This window comes from Crocodylus siamensis, chromosome 15 (genome assembly GCF_052110815.1).
Source record: "Crocodylus siamensis isolate JL-2025a chromosome 15, ASM5211081v1, whole genome shotgun sequence".
NCBI lineage: Eukaryota > Metazoa > Chordata > Crocodylia > Crocodylidae > Crocodylus > Crocodylus siamensis.
This window is the reverse complement of record NC_143409.1, coordinates 27,127,366-27,144,113: the sequence shown is the minus strand read 5'-3', so window position 1 is coordinate 27,144,113 and position 16,748 is coordinate 27,127,366. Positions and strand designations below refer to the sequence as shown.

The window sequence follows — 16,748 nt, the reverse complement described above, 5'->3', positions numbered from 1 at the left end:
ACAATTCAAACTTTTATTGTAAAAAATCTTCAAGAGTGCCTTTCCTTGTCTATACTTAGCTTCTAGTAATTGATATGCTGCCTACTGGAACATCAGGCTAACTGAGTGAAATATTAGCTGGCTAAATCAGGTGTAAAGTTTACTGTGCCAACAGGTATCCTGGAAAGGGTTCAGAACTGTAGGTGGAGTAGAATGGCCTGATGAATATTAACATTTCATCAAATGAATTAATGCTCCAAGAGGAGATTAGAGGGGTTGCACTGGGAAGAACTTTCTATGTAAACTCTGTGCTTTGGAAGTAAATTCTAAACACGCTATGCAGCATTAGGCACAGACCCAGAGGTTTAAAGAGGGCAACCTCACCCAATTCTGAAAGGGTGTTCAGGAGAGTCCGTTGTAAGCATGTCTACATGAGACGCTAACTGCACAGGAGCCTAATAACACGGCACAGTAGCATGCTAGGCAAAAAGTGATGCTAATATGCTACTGCACAGTAGCATTAGGCTACTGAACAGTAAGCACCACTGAAAACTCATGTGTCGGCAGTACCACGTAGTAGCATGAATTACTGTGTATTGATTTAGTACTTGGTTAACCAAGTACTAAACGTAATGCGCAGTGCCTATGGTACATTAATAAACATGTAGACATGCCCCCAGAATATTTGTAATGGTGCATATTCTGCATAGCTGGATATAGAAAGATGGCAGCACAAAGTACCAACACACTAATATGAGGTCCACTGGCAGGAATTCTCCAGCTTTTCTTCACACAAATAAGGAAGCTGTACTAAGTATAGAGTCTTGCTGGAGAATTTCTAAACAAGAAACAAATGCCTCTACAAATGGGTGGGAAAATGCTAGTACCACAATTTGCTAGACTGAAGAGATACTCCATTCATGCATTCATGGCAGGAACTGTCTTTTGTTTTATACATGTAAGGTACCCTGCATACTAGAACCCCAATCCCTGACTACAGCTTCTAAGCACTATTATAATATACATATCAAATACTAACTTGCCAATCACTCCAAATATATGCAGAGGAAATTTAAAAAGATGCTTGTTAGAGAAAAGGAGTGAAGAGTCACACTGCTGGCTCCAAAGAATTGTCCCAGGGAAGACATGGGACAGACCTAATTTCAGAAATAACTACCAAGAGCCAGGATGGTGCCAAATTTTACTATCATTTATCCAAAGCAGAACCAAATCTTAGTGGATGAGATTTAGAAAGTGCTTTACTCCAGGATTATATGGTCTGCTGGGTCTCACTTTGCCAGGTCTAAAGAAGCATTTCTAGTTATGGGAGTCTGAGCAGCTTGAACACTTCATCTGAGTAGGTGCTAATGCCCTAAGTTCCTGCTGCTTGATATACCTTCACCCCATCCTGTGTAACTGATGCTACCTGCCTTCCCCAAATATTGGGCAGAAACCAGTCATAGAAAAGAGAAGGGCAGGTAAGGGAGCAAGTGCATATCTAGTTTAGGGATGTTTGATTTCCATGGCATTCAGTTGCTGGCCTTTCTTTCTAAAGTGGGAACCTGGGGGCTAATTGTGCTGCTGAAATATTACCTCTTAGCACTCAAATGTTCTTCCAAGCCCTGGCAAGGCTGAAGGCCTTGATTCATGTTACTGCTGCAGTCCTAGATTGGACTGTACAGTGGCTCCACCTCCTACTACCAAACACATCTCTGTGTGTCCCAAACTAGAACTTGAAATTCAGGGTTTTTTTAGAAAGATCCTTAATTAAGCATAAAGGTATGTAGTATAATAACCTGCCTGTGCCTGTGCCTGTAAGTTATGCATCATGATTTCATCTGCTTTATATTATGGATACATAAAAAAATTAATATATGGTCATGTGCTGATAAGCTACAATTTCATTTTCTAGGGGTGAATGTGGACTGAGAGAATATTCTGAAATTAAAACTGTGACGATAAAGATTCCTCAAAAGAATTCCTAAGAAGACAAACACCATGTTGTGCAGGACAGCACATGATGCCACCCTTTGTATTCCTTTGGGGACCAGCACTCAGGAATAAAAGCATTACACAGTATATATTTAAGAAATTAAGATACAACATATATAACAGGCACATAATTGCATAAATAATGCAAAATATCTTTGTGTGGTTTCATAGCACTCCACTGAGAACATTTTTCCCTTAATCATATGCCAAGAGCTAAAATAGTGATCAAAAACTAGGAACTACATAAGAAGTGTTCCAGTTACAAAACTGTTACACACCCAAATACACGCACACTCTTTTCTCTATAAAAAAGGCAAGTTGTTTTAAAATCACCTTCTCAAATAGGGCAGCCTTGGCTGATATTTTTATTCTATATGGGACTTTGGGGCCACAGTTCTAGCAGTGAGCAATTTACCAAGTCTTATGGCTGTTCGTTAAAAGCCAAAAATGAAATATTTTGAATTAGAGCCAGCCAATATTGGTACGCTGGCAACTTTCCAACTAGCATGATATTGTGAAGGGGTCAGGCTGGGGGGAGCTACATTTTTATATAGTTTATAGCAATCTGAAAGGATACTTATCAGTGAGATTTGGTTTCTGTTGAACACACAAGCCTTCTGATTTTTCACAGCTTATCCTAATAAATGTTTTATATCTCTTCTATATAAAATCATCCCTCACTTAGAATGTTCAGAAATGTTTTTTACCTGCCTGCCAAAAGAGCATGGTGGGGGGAGGTGTTGAGGATGGTGGAAAGGGATCCCAAAGGCTTTACAGAAGTATTTTAGCTTTTATTATTTGCCTAGCTTTTATTTTTAATGAAATATCTGCATAGACAGACTCTGCAGGATCCTCAGCCAGCAACCCGCTCGTGATTACAGCAGATGTTTCTACTTTAGCCAGCTGGGAAATTGTGACATGTATTCATTAATGTTGGAAGAACTTGGCAAAAACCTTCCTGACAGGCGAGTTTGCTTGATTTTATGTTTTCTTATGAAAAGAAGGCTTGCTGTCCTCCCCATGCTTGCAAGCCCAAGGAGAGCTTAATTGCTGCTACTGTACTTTTTCGTTATGCCCACTCTTGTTCTAACACAGCACCAAAACAAGAGCAGGCCTGTTGAAGAGTGAGACTTTTACAATACAGTGTCACACCAGTCCCTGCCTATGGAATCCCTCCTGCTCCCCCTTCTGCAGTCTTTTCTTCTTTCCAGCTGCAGACTTTACTCAGTCTCCAGTTTCTCATTTGTTTGCTTGCTTGCTTTTTGTTTTGTTAATTTAGAATAAGAACATTTATTTAAAAGTGAAGCAAATAGTCTACTGTACCTATATTACACGGAGTGTAAGGACAGAATTATAGCCTCATGTGTTTATCAGTTTCTGCTTTCTAACCATATGCTCCGTACTTCAAGGTGCTGAGCACTCTAGGCCTAATTCAACACACTGTTTGGAATGTGCTCACCTTTTTTGACTTGTCATCTTCAGAGGGATTACTCGTGTATTTGAAGTTAAATATCCTTAAACGTTTTGTTGGATCAGGGCCTTTAGAGTGCTCTCAGCACCTTGCAGTGTTGAGCCTCACAAGCGTTTTGTATTTATAACTCATGTCAGTTCTTCGTGTGTGTTTAAAGCAATATGTATACATGATTAATAAATGACAAAACATTCACAAACATGGAGATGAAACAAAATAACAAAGTATTCCTGAGCTGTTAAATGTGAATGTCATGTACTCCTGCTGTAGTATGTCAGAATGAAAGAAAAATACAGCAAATGACAAATTAGTTAACGTTCTAACTGCAATATAAAATGTGAAAAGGAGATTTTTTTATTTCTTTTTTGCTATTTAGTCTTAAAAAATACCTTCTGTGCTAGCAATAAGCATTTATACTGTGTACTCTTCTGTATTATTTTTGTGTGGTTTTGTATGTCTCTGTGTACTTCAAATAAATTCAGGTAAATAATATACAACTGCCATTTTTCAGCTTTGTCACTGTAGCTGCTTTTGATGTACATGAGTTTCTGAAAAATCTTTTTAATGTACCAACCACACGTATTCAACATTTTTTCCCGAACTCTTCAGTTTTTGTTCCAGTTTTTAATCATGTATATAGTTATATGTTATTAAAAAGTAAAAGGATATGAAATATTTTCTATGAAGTTTTTCCATTAAAAAGGTTTAGAGAAAGACTTTGCAGCTTGTGAGAGTTCTTTGTTGTTGAAGAGGCTAGAAGAAAAACTTATTACATTATTGAAGGAGCTGCTCTCACAGTAGCTTTATTTTCATTTGCAAAAGTGAATGAAGTAAAAGGCCAATTATGTTTTTTGGAATATTATTGCAGCTGTATGGAAAAAAAACTGTGAATTGCAGATCCAGGTCACAGCCAAAGTTCATCCTCGCCCTCTGTGGTCATAACATTTAGCTATCAGTGAATGTCTGAAATCATTTGAACCAGTGGGGCATCCTCACAAACTGTTGCATCGCAGCTTGAGTTTTGGATAAAGTTTAAAAAAATGATGATGACTTTTCTTTCCTCACCAGATGAGTCACAGAGATGATTAAATTAACACCAAGATAATTTATGGACTGATATTTTACAGGCCTTTAGTCTCTAAATCCTAAAGTTGAAAAATCAGGCTGTTTGTCTGTTTATTCAACAAGGAGTACAACTAAGGAGTCCCTTAAATTTCACAGATATTTTTTATTGAGAAGAACAGTGTTCATCTTTGGGAAATGTTCCTATTGTGATGATAGAGTAGTTAATGTTACCTTAGTTTGTTCTATAACCAATACATAGGCTTTATCCTAAATACTTGAGAAATGTTATTTATTTAACCAACTCATGGGAACCTAGCTGGATTAGAAAAAAAGAGGAAATGCTGATGAAGTAATTCTTCTTTTAGAATTGCAGTTAAGTTGTATTATATAAGAAAGAGACTTTGTTATTGAAAATCTTATTGAAAAGCCTTAGAAATCGGGAATGTATTAAGTAAGTATAGCAGGACCTTGTTTCTACTTCCTTTAACTAGTAACAGGGTGCCTATACACAAGCATGGAGGCTGCTTCGACACACTGTAACTACAGTGCTGTAGTTATAGTGCATCAAAGCAGACTCAATTAATTGAACAGACTCAATCAATTAATTAAGTCTGCTAGACTTGCCATGTTCTAGCAGCCTCCAGCGTCTCATGTATCAGGGTCTCATGCTTCAAAATGGCAGTGGGGGTGCTTTATCTAAAGCTTTTTTGGCAAGCTTTAGATAAAGTGCCCCCCCACCATTTTGAAGCACAGGTTTATTGATACAAAAGACACTCTGGCTGCTTTAACTAGAGTGGCTCTGAGAGATTATATAATTAGAAAGCCACTCTGAGAGCCACTCTAAGTAAAGCGCTCCCCCTCCCCTGGAGCCCATTTATAAATGCCCAGAGGTGGCACCTTCCAGTGGACCTTCATCTGGATATCAACAGTTTACACTGTATCTCCAAATTGACAGGTATTCTGTTCAGCTAACTGTAGCAGGAATCTGAAGTCTCACTGCCCTGAGCAGGTTACAAGTTTCTTGCTTGACCACAAGCAACTGATACTATATACAAAGAAAAATAAAGGCGGTGGGGCCTGTTCCTGCTCCTACTAAAGTTGGTGGGAGTTTTGTCATTTAACATCAGTGTAAGCAGGATCCAGTCCCTGTGTGCCCCAATTAGAACAAGCCAAGCTAACAAATGATAAATCAGTATGCCTGTACCTTCCAATCCCATACAAGTAACCATCAAGCAAAAATAGTGCACAACTGCTCCTGTCTAAAAGGCCCAGTGAGAATGTGGAGAGAATTCTGGTTTCCAGGCCCTGCTGGAAGGAAAGTATGAGCTGTAGCAGGCACAAATCTGCAGGTAGGGTTTCATGCACATTAAATGTATCCTGATATTATTTAAATGGTATGGACAATTTTAATACTGCACTGTTGCAGAGAAAACAGTTTTGCTTTCCTCCCTTAAAGTCTGAGTGAAAAAGCTTTCACTGCACTGCATATACTGAGGCATTAGTGTGCGGAGTTCCCTTAGGACACTGTAGGACTTTGGCATGATGACACTTGTAATACTGCACTCAGGTGTAGGCATCACATTAGCTGTAAGTTACCAACTGATGGCAAGTTCAAAGAGTATGTTGCAATCAAAATTGATGGGCCCTTGTGTTGAAGGCTGTACATACACATAAGAGGCTATTACCAAGGAGGATTAGACCTCTGTTGCTCATGACTGCAGGGAGGCTGTTAGGAAGGCAGAGGTGGAGCTAGGGCTAATGACCAGTATTACGGATAACAAAAAGTCCTTTTTCAAATACATAGAGAGTAAGAAGAAGGCACGGGACCCCCTACAGGACAGGCTTGGCAATCTAGTGATTGCAGCAAACAAAAAAGCTGACCTCTTTAATAAATTCTTTGCCTCCATATTCCTAAACAGGGACCAGGACATCTCCCCAACTAGGATTATGGATGCATCCAGGGGAGGCACCGCCAAGCCTAGGATCAGGGATGACCTAGTTAGGGACCTTTTGGAGGGGCTGGACAAGTTTAAATTAGCAGGTTCAGATGCTCTTCACCCAAGGGTGCTGAGGGAATTGGTGGGGCCCCTGGCACGGCTTCATGAGTGCTTGTGGGGCACTGGTCAGGCACCAGAAGTTTGGAAAAGGGCCAGTGTGGTGTCCCCATTTACAAGAAGGGGAGAAAGGAGGACCCCAGCAATTATAAGCCAGTTAGTCTTACCTTGGTCCTTGGGAAGACCTTTGAGAAAATTATCAAGGAGCACATCTGCAAGGGCCGAGCAGGGGAGGTAATGCTCAGGGGCAACCAACATGGGTTCATTGAGGGCAGGTCCTGCCTGACTAACCTGGTTTCCTTTTATGACCAGGTCACAAAGTCCTTAGATGTGGGTGTTGAGGTGGATGTCGTCTACCTGGACTTCAAGAAGGCCTTTGACACTGTTTCTCACCCCATTCTCATAAAAAAATTAGGCAACTGTGGCATTGATGCCTACACAGTCAGGTGGGTGGCAAATTGGCTAGATGGTTGCACCCAGAGAGTGGTGGTGGACAGGTCATTTTCAACCTAGAGGGATGTGGGAAGTGGAGTCCCCCAGGGCCGAGTCCTGGGGCCTGTACTGTTCAACATCAGCAATCTGAATGTGGGTGTGGGAAGCACGCTGTCCAAATTCGATGGTGACACCAAGATGTGGGGGCGAGGTGGGCATGCTGGAGGTGCGGGACAGAATCCAGCTAGATCTAGACGGGTTGCAGAAGTGGGCAGGTGAGAATAAGGTGGACTACAACACAGACAAGTGCATGGTGCTGCATCTAGGGAGAAGGAACCAGCAACACGCCTATAGGCTGGGGAACATGGTGGCAGAAAGGGATCTTGGAGTCATTGTTGACTCCAGGATGGACATGAGCCGTCAATGCGAGGACGTGGTCAGTAAGGCTAACCGTACCTTGTTGTGCATCTACAGATGCATCACAAGCAGGTCCAGGGAGGTGATCCTTCTCCTCTATGTGACATTGGTCAGGTCACAGTTGGAGTACTGCGTCCAGTTCTGGGCACTGCACTTCAAGAGGGATGTGGCTAGCATTGAGAGGGTCCAGAGGAGGGCCACTTGCATGGTTAAGGGGCAGTGGGTCAGGCCCTATGAAGGGAAGGCTGAGAGGGGATCTGGTGGCTGTTTACAGCCTCACCAGAGGGGACCAGTGGAAATTGGGTGAGGCTCTGTTCCCTCAGGCACCACTTGGGGTTACTAGGAATAATGGCCACAAATTGGAAAGAAGGTTCAGGCTGGCTATCAGGAGGCATTACTTTATGGTTAGGGCTGCCAGGCTCTGGAATGGGCTCCCAAGGGAGGTGGTGCTCTCTCCTACCTTGGGAGTCTTCAAAAGGAGGCTGGATAGATATTTGGCTGGGGTGTTATGACCCCAGCACTCATTCCTGCCTGGGGAAGGGGGTCGGACCTGATGATCTGTTTAGGTCCCCTCGGACCCTAAGCACCATGAAACTATGAAACTTATCCCAGAGAGCTTACAGTCTATCTAGAGAAGAGGGGGAAAGTGCTAATGGGGCCACAGAGCAGAGACTTGCCTAAAGTTACACAGCGGCTCAGTGGTTGAGCCAGAATAAGGTCTTTTGAGTCTGAATCTAGAATTTTCTCCAACATCTTTCTCCAAGTGACTGAGGGGGACAGGAGAGAGCGAGACCAGCCTATGGAAAAGAGTACAAGAACTAACGCTGGTGACATAGAACCCAGGCACAAAAATAATATTTGAAGGGGCAAAAACTAAACAAGGAAAGGAATAGTGAAGCACATGAAAAATTTCATCTGAATGCCAGGAAAAATTTCCTGTGTGTGATCTATTTGAGATCTGAGATTGTGCCCTGGGTGCCATTAAGCTGTAATGCCCAAGAATCCTCTCTGCTCGGACTAAAGACAAAGGAAGATTGCATCACTGATGCATTTCCCAGAATGTTGTCATAACCTTCTCTGATGCTGTTAATTAAAAATACAAAAAGATGCTGTTTTAAGGGTGAGGCTCATGCTCAGGTTGCCTGGAGGAGAGCTGCTAAATAAACCTAGATTTTTGTAATAAAAGTAGTGACACACTGTAAGAAACTCTTAATGGGCAGAAGTCGCGCAGGCTGCTGAAGTAATCCAAAAGTGTTTGTGAAATGTTTGTGCTGCTGGCAGGCAGCGCATTGCCAGGATAGATCACACATCATGCATTTGCACATCAAATGAAGCTGGCCAGGTCCGAGAGCATGGGAAAGGCCTGTCTTGAACGGCATGTGTCCTACTTCCTAAACATGTATATTTTACACTTTTCACTTGGTTATTAGCCAGATTTAACGTACCGCAAGTTCCCCTAAGCTCATCGTTTTGCCTTTGAAGTGGAACTGTTTGGATAATGTTTCCTTTGGCCATTTATCTATGTAGCAAAGCAGGAATCTAAAACCTAGCTGTTTTGGCCTCTAACATTTATGTCTGAGCTCTTTTAAAAGTATTCAAGACTGTACATGCACATGTGTTCATACACACATATGGGTAAATATGGCCATTTTTAATGACCTTGCTTAGCCATTGTCCTTTTCCCTTGTGATATGCCTGGTGGTGTTATTTACCCAATGTGCTTACATGAACTCATTTCTGATGTGGTTTTCCCTGCTGTTTGTAGAGGTGCACAGCTGTGTTCATACCACATACAGAAATTGAAACCAGAAAGACATTTCTGTGCAGCATGAACAATCCCCTGCCCTACAAAAGCACAAGAAAGCGCATTCCCTGGACTCAGCCACAGGACAGCAGAGGTGGCAGCGGGAGCCTCCTCAGGCTTTGTTTGCTCTATCTGAACCTTCTGAGACTGCCAGGCAGGTGTGGCACTCCTGCAAAAGCAGCATTTCTCAGGAGGTTTCTGTGACTTCCTGCTTTGAGTTAGGCCAAGGTGTCACAGAAACATCGCTTCTCGCACAATTCATTTGCACTTACGCCTAACAGTACAGAACCCAGTAAAAAACAGAAATATGGCATGGAAAGAAACCACACACACACACACACACACACACACCTCCTGCCAAACAGATTACAAATTGGGAACCATGGCTAGTACATTTCTTTTGTCCTGGCTGAATCTAACTGTGGGCACCCAAGTAAAATAATGCTCTTTTCTGTATAATGCATAAGAACACCCTTGTGGCATACTTTGATCATAACCCAGGCCATCACAGCTGGGGGAATAATCACACTGCCTATGTGCAGCAATACCAGTTACTTGTCAGCCACATTCTTTTCACAGTCTTCATCAATTCTGTCCACATACAGTATATATGTAGCCTGACAATCACACTTGGGAGCAGTTCACATTTCTCTGCACATATGCTTACCTAGACCCCCCCATCCAAATAGCATCCTCCTCCCAACCTGCATGGGCCTGATCATTCCAGTGTTGGGGGCTGCCTGTGCACTGCAGCAAAAAACTCTGTCAGCGGCTGGTCTCAGGCTCTTTGACCCTGACTCTGACCCTCTACAGCTCCTCCCTTTCTGGCAGCTGGTTTCCAAGAAAAAATTTTTCACCAAGTAAATCTCCATTGTTGAGAAAAGGAGCAGGAGCTGCCCTTGATATCAGAGAATTTATGGGCACCTCCATAGCATATTATGAAAATTTGACCTTTCTTACCACAAGACACCATAGGCGATGCATAGGGAAGGCACATGCCCCCCTGAGAACATTGGTGCCCCCACCCTGAAAGCAAGCACTGTGGCTGGTAGGGGGATACAGAGAGCACTAGCGCCCTCCCTGAAATTGGCTCTGCCAGCTGGCTGCTGGGGACCCCTCCCTAGTCATGCCCTGCTGGTGCCCAGACTCAGCAGGCACCAGCCGCCCATGCAAGACGACACCCTTCTAAAGTCTCCCAAGCAGTACTGCCTCCGAGTGCAGGGCTGGGAACTGCAGGCTCTGAACACCGGCCCCTCTTCAGGAAGGGACTTCAGCATGTTCTTAAGCACACCCCTGCTCTTAAGGGTCTATTCTCTAGCCTAGGTAAAGTACTTTGTGCTGCTCTGTCCACTGACTTCCTAGATCCCTAAGTTAATCTGTCTTCATGGCTAACTTACTGTGCCAAGTGGCCCCAAGCAGAAGCTCACCAGGTTTCTCTGTACATGCTACCTCAGAAACCAGAAGAAGTATAGCCATGTTCACACAGCATTATGCTCAAGATTATTAGGTCTGCCTCTCAGACTGTCCACACCATGGCACTAAGGCACTACATCTCTGTTGCCTCCTTGCTAAGCCCAGGAATGCCCCCATGAAATAAGCCTTGCATGCTCACTCTCATGCTTCTGCAATTAGAGCAGAAGGCTCAGAGAGGTTGAAGTATATGCCCCAACACTGCTCTCAGGCTCTCCTGAATCACAGACCCCAAGAGCAGCACTGGGGTGCACCATCTCCTTTGCCTAGTCACTGGACTTGGGTACAGCCAAAGTAAAAGAGAATAGGTGGGACTTGTTTCTCAGTAGTGGTGCAGGACTCACAAGGTGATGGTACAGATGCATAGAGTCATAGAAACATAGAAAATTAGGGTTGAAAGGGACCTCAGGAGATCATCTAGTCCAACCCCTTGCTCACAGCAGGACCTTCCCCAGCTAGATCATCCCACCCAGGGCTTTGACATAGCTGGGTCTTAAAAACTTCCAGGATGGAGATTCCACTACGTCTCTGGGAAACCTGTTCCAGAACTTTACCACCCTCCTACTAAGAAACTTCTTCCCAATATTTAACTTCCCTCATTGCAACTTGTTCTGTCATCTGCCACCACTGAGAACAGTGTAGCTCAGAGGCAGGCAAAAAATGGCCCATGGGCTGAGTACAGCCCACCAGGCCATTCTATCTGGCCCATGGAGGCCCTAAAAAATTTAGAAAATTAATATTTATTTGCCCCAGGAGGCTGTCAAAGCTGACGAGACAAGGGCAGTAGGACCCAGGGGGAGCCTCAGCAGGACTGAACAACCCAGCCCCATCCACCCCCAGCCATTTCACTTCCTTCCTGCCCCTGCCCTGCTCCAGCACCATGTGGCTGCCAGCTGCATTGCCGGACCAGGGAATACAGGGCCACTGGTATGGGTGTGTGTGTGTGTGTGTGTGTGTATGTGCATCCATGCATGTGTGCAGGCAGGGACAGTGTTTGTGTGTGGAGGAGACAGGAAGGAACTATGTGTGTGTTTGTGGGGGGCAAGTAGGGACAGTGTGTGTGTGTGTGTGTGTGTGTGTGTGTGTGTTCATAGGCTGAATCCCACACTCACACCCTACCATACACATACACCCCCCTTGCACTGCCATACACACAGACCCCCTACTTACATCCCCTCACATACCCTAGGGACCCGGCCCCCCACAAACCCAATACCCACCCACAACCCATATAGCCACACACACCCACATGCTCTCTCACCCCACACACCCACACACTCACAGTCCCACACAAACCTATACCCATCCCCCACAATATTCAAGAGTAAGATTTCATTTTAAGCTATTGTGCAATCACCTCTATGTACACTACACAAACACATCTAAATCAGGACAAACATATTTTTTTTAAATGAAATTAATGAATTCTGTAGATGTTCAATTTTTAGAATATAATGTGGTATTTTTCTAGTTCTGAGATGGCAAAACCTCTTTCTGAAAGGAGTATTTCCAGGGGGAAGGAGGGGGACTTCTGGTGGCAAAGGTCAGGGGTTAGGGGGTGGGACTTCAGGTCACAAGTTGGCAACCAGGGGGCTGTTAAGGGGTGGGGCTACCAATGCAGCCCTCGACAGCTTGCCAAAACTCAGTAGGTGGCCCTCCGCCCAAAATAATTTCCCACCCCAGTCTAGCTCCATCCTCTTTGAAACCCCCTTCAGGTAGTTGAAGGCTGCTAGCAAGTCCCCACCTCAGTCTTCTTCAGACTAAAGCCCAATTCCCTCAGCCTCTCCTTGTAAGTCATGTGCCCCAGCCCCCAAACCATTTTTATTGCCCTCTGCTGAACTCTCTCCAAATTGTCTACATCGGGCCAGGCAATTATTTCAGGCAGAGGGCCACTTACCAAGTTTGGGCAAGCTGTTGAGGGCCATATTGCTGAACAGAGAGGAATAATCATTTCCCTTGATCTGCTGACAATGCTCTTACTAATGCAGCCCAGTATGCCATTAGCCGTCTTGGCAACAAAGGCACACTGGTGACTCATTCAGGTTATTGTCCACTGTAACCCCCTGGTCCCTTTCTTCAGAGAGGCTGCTTGGCCAATCAGTCACCAGCCTGTACCAACCAGCGTCTGATTGTTTTGTTCTAAGTGTAAGACTTTGCATTTGTACTTACTCAACCTCATGAGATTTTTTTTTGGTCCAATCCTCCAATTTGTTGAGGTCTCTCTGAATCCTAGCCCTTCTCTCCAATATATCCACTACACCCCACAGCTTGGTGTCATCTGCAAACTTGTTAAGGGTATACTCCATCCCATCTTCCAGGTCACTGATGAAGATATTGAACAAAACTGGACTCAGGACCAACCCCTGGGGCACTCCACTTGATACTGGCTACCAACGAGACATCAAGCCATTGACTACTACCCGCTGAACCCAACGATCCAGCCAGTTTTCTCTCCAACTTGCAGACACTGCCTAGAGGAAACAGTTTCATCACTTGCTGCTTGTTGATCATGCAAATATGAAACAGAGTGAAGAACTTGAACATGAAACATTCAGCTAGAACTTCACAGCTTTTTATTTTTTGAGGGGGCTTTTTGGTTTTTTTCCAGAAAACATTTGGGTCTAGCAGCCAGTATTGTGAGTGAATGTTACTTTTTTAATATGTCCAAACTCTCGGATGGTGTCTTCCAGATCCACTCTCTCTGCAATTTGGCTTTCAGTTAAAATAAAGCAAAGACCACCACCAAACTATCATACAATGCAAAAAATGTCTACAGTGCTGTGTGCTCCTTTGTACAGTGGCCTTTCCTGCTGACTGTACATCTCCGTTCTGTGTTTGTGACACTTACAGGCAAGTCTACTGGAATCCTGAGGGTGCTACCGATGCTTGGCAATAAGGCCAACAGCTTATTTTTGTATAGAAGCAGAGTCAGCTTTACAAGTATTTACAAGTACTATCCTGCTGCAGAGTAAAAAACTCCACAGTGGCACATGTGTAGACGCTGCTCTGGCTGGCTAGGACATGAAGGTGCTTTCAGTGGCAGGGAGTTGCCTGCCAGCTAGCCCCACACTGAAACATCCTCATACCCCAACCAGCCCCTCTGCAGTACATTGAGCCAGGAGAAGCAGCCCCAGCCCGGCCAGATGATCCCCCAGGCTCCCCTAGCCATCCAGGGCTTCTCCAACCCACCTCATTGTGCTGCACTCCTGGGAGCATGTTCAAACAACAATAAAATCTGGAGTTTATTGCTCCAGAGTATTGGTTCCAGGAACACCATTTGAATGTGCAGATGTTAAACTGTTTGGAGTTTAATGCCTTGTATTAATTGCATGTTCAGTAAGACATGCCCAGTAAGTCATAGAATCATAGAAATCAGGTTGGAAGGGACCTTGTAGATCTTCAAGTCCAACCCCCCTGCCTGAGCAGGAGAAAAACTGGGCTCAAATGACTCCAGATAAGCATCAAGTCTCTTCTTAAAGACCCCCAGGGTAGGAGCCAACACCACTTCCCTTGGAAGTTGGGTCCAGATCCTAGCCGTCCGGACTGTGAAGTAGTTCTTACAGACGTCTAATCTAAACTTCCTCTCCAACAACTTGTGGCCGTTATTCCTTGTTATGCCAGGAGGCGCTAGGGGAAACAAGGTCTCTCCCAACCAATGTCCCCACTAATGAGTTTATAGATGGTTACCAGGTCCTCCCTCAGCCTTCTCTTGTGAAGGCTGAACAGGTTCAGGTCCCGCAGTATCTCATTGTAGGGCCTGCCCTGTTGTCCCCTGGTCATGCAAGTGGCCCTCCTCTGGTCCCTCTCAATGTTGTCCACATCCCTCCTGAAGTGGGGCGCCCAGAACTGGACTCAGTACTCCAGCTGTGGCCTGACCGGTGTCGCATAGAGGGGGAGGATCACCTCCTTGGCCCTACTTGGGATGCACCTGTGGATGCACGACAAGGTCCGGTTAGCCCTGCCAACCGTGACCTCGCATTGTCGGCCCATGTTCATCTTGGAGTCAGTAATGACTCCAAGATCCCTTTCTGCCTCCGTGTTCTCAAGAAGGGAGTTTCCCATCTTGTAAGTGTGCTGCTGGTTACTACTGCCCAGGTGCAGCACCCTGCACTTGTCAGTATTGAAGCGCATCCTGTTTTTGTTAGCCCACCCATGTAACCTATCCAGGTCTTGCTGCAGTCTTTCCCTCCCTACTAGCGTGCTCACCTCACCCGAAATTTTGGTATCATCACCAGTAGTCTTGGGGGAACAGACCAAGGCACAAGCAGACCAGAAAGACAGCCAAGTTCAATTGAGGCTTATCTGGGGAAGGTTGAGGAGAAGAGGCTGGATCAGGAAAGGACCCAGCAGAGACTAAGAGAATGCAACTGAAAAGAATGAGTTATGTAAGGGTAGGTAACAAGTCCTAACGGATCTTGCAGAAAGGAAAACAAATTGCCAGGAGACCCAGTGAGGTCTCAGTCTTAAAGGGTGTTATGGCCTACAAGCAAGACTTTCTTCCCTCAGAGACACACCTACGGATAACACCAAAGTATAACAGGTCAGTCAAGTAGGAACATTTGGGAGTGAGAGAAAGACAACCTGCAAGGGGAGCAGATGGACTGAAGGATGCCTGGAGTAATGGGTAGTAGTGAATGGTCACACCACTAGAGGGGAGCTAAAGAATTATGGCATCATTGAATGCAACAATTTATGGCATTGAATGAAAGATGAAAACATTTGTACTTCATTGCAAGGGAGAAAAATCACTCCCTTGTTAATGTCTCAAATTTTCTTCTGAACTCTGCTGTACTTGGTTTACATGTTTCTCCCTCTTTGATTGCTCTGACTTCTCACATCAAGTGAGATTCCCATTTCTTTTAACTGCTCAAGGAGAACTGCTGTCATTCCAGTGCCAGTAGAATCTGTTATATTCCAAAATACAGCAGTATTCTTCAATGACACCACTGTCTTCTCTCACCTCACTTGCTTTTTTGCAGACAAAATCATTGTCCTCTGTGCAGTCAAGTATAACAGAACACATGGAAGCTTTCAAGGTAGCAATCATTTCCTCTTTGATCCGGTTCTCAAGAATTTGAATATGTTCTTTTTTAATGTTTTTGCCTAGGTAATTATTAATTATTTCCTTCAATATCATTGTCACAATGTCTTATTTCCAAAGAAATCCCATAAATTTCAAAGATTTCCCATCATGGGTCCATTGAACCGCATAAGGGAATGTTTTGTATTCCTTACGAGTGTATCAAGTCAAAAAGACTTTCCAAAAGCTTGCCAATGATCTATGAAAGGATTAATGTGGCACTAGTTTTTTTTATCAATCATGACTGTGCTTCAGTCTGATTTCTGATCTCCTTATGTGATAGCTGTTTATATGATTTCCTGATTTCTCATGTTTTGCTAGTATACTTGATATGTTTTCCAGTGTTGAACATCATTCCTGGCTAAGTAGACTCTCTGAAGTTAAGCAATTTAAAACAGAAGCAATAAACAGAATCAACTGAAGTGGAACAAAGACAGTCTAGCTTTACATGCTCTCTATTTGAAAGCTGATGTGAGAAATGAAAATCTGGAAATTCTTCACCATTACTGTCCAAAGGACACTCCTTACAACTTGGCCCAGCATTCTCAAGCAGAAGGTGAACTCTGCTCTTGACTACAGGCCATTTGGCATAATCTTTCAGAGCATCAATGCTAAAAGTTTTCTCCTTTGTAAATTCCTCCATATTCCTCAAATAACTGTGTAATTGTATCAACTTACTGCTCAAAGACACATCCATAGCTGGAGATCCCTCACTGATGATACTTTTTTCATATTCTATTTTTTCAGGCTCTTAGAAAAAGCAACAATTTCTTTGCTAAATTATTTACAGAAGTAGGAACACTGCTTTATTGAGGTTGAAGAGTTACCCCCTAGAAAATTTCAGTATATCCATTGAAAGCCAAATAGTTGAGTTCAGAAATCTTAAAAGTGTTTGACATCACTTTCACATTATTGCTTTCTCTTCCAGCTTTACTTCTGCCCTATCAAGCTCCAGAGTGATATTTCCATTGTTGTTTCAGTTTC

At 43.8% G+C, this 16,748-nt stretch overlaps 1 protein-coding gene and 1 long non-coding RNA gene across 2 annotated transcripts in view; one reads left to right on the top strand and one right to left on the bottom strand.

Moving 5' to 3' along the window:
* Positions 1–4,011, top strand: part of ALDH1A2 (aldehyde dehydrogenase 1 family member A2) — a 76,992-nt gene extending 72,981 nt beyond the window's left edge. Inside the window, exon 13 of the mRNA XM_090028756.1 lies at positions 1,892–4,011. Within this exon, the coding sequence (XP_089884882.1) occupies positions 1,892–1,964 (73 nt within the window). The 3' untranslated portion in view covers positions 1,965–4,011. The remainder of the gene's footprint in view (positions 1–1,891) is intronic.
* LOC149852263 (uncharacterized) overlaps positions 1–16,748 on the bottom strand; it is a 46,003-nt gene that overhangs the window by 15,004 nt on the left and 14,251 nt on the right. The window lies entirely within an intron of this gene.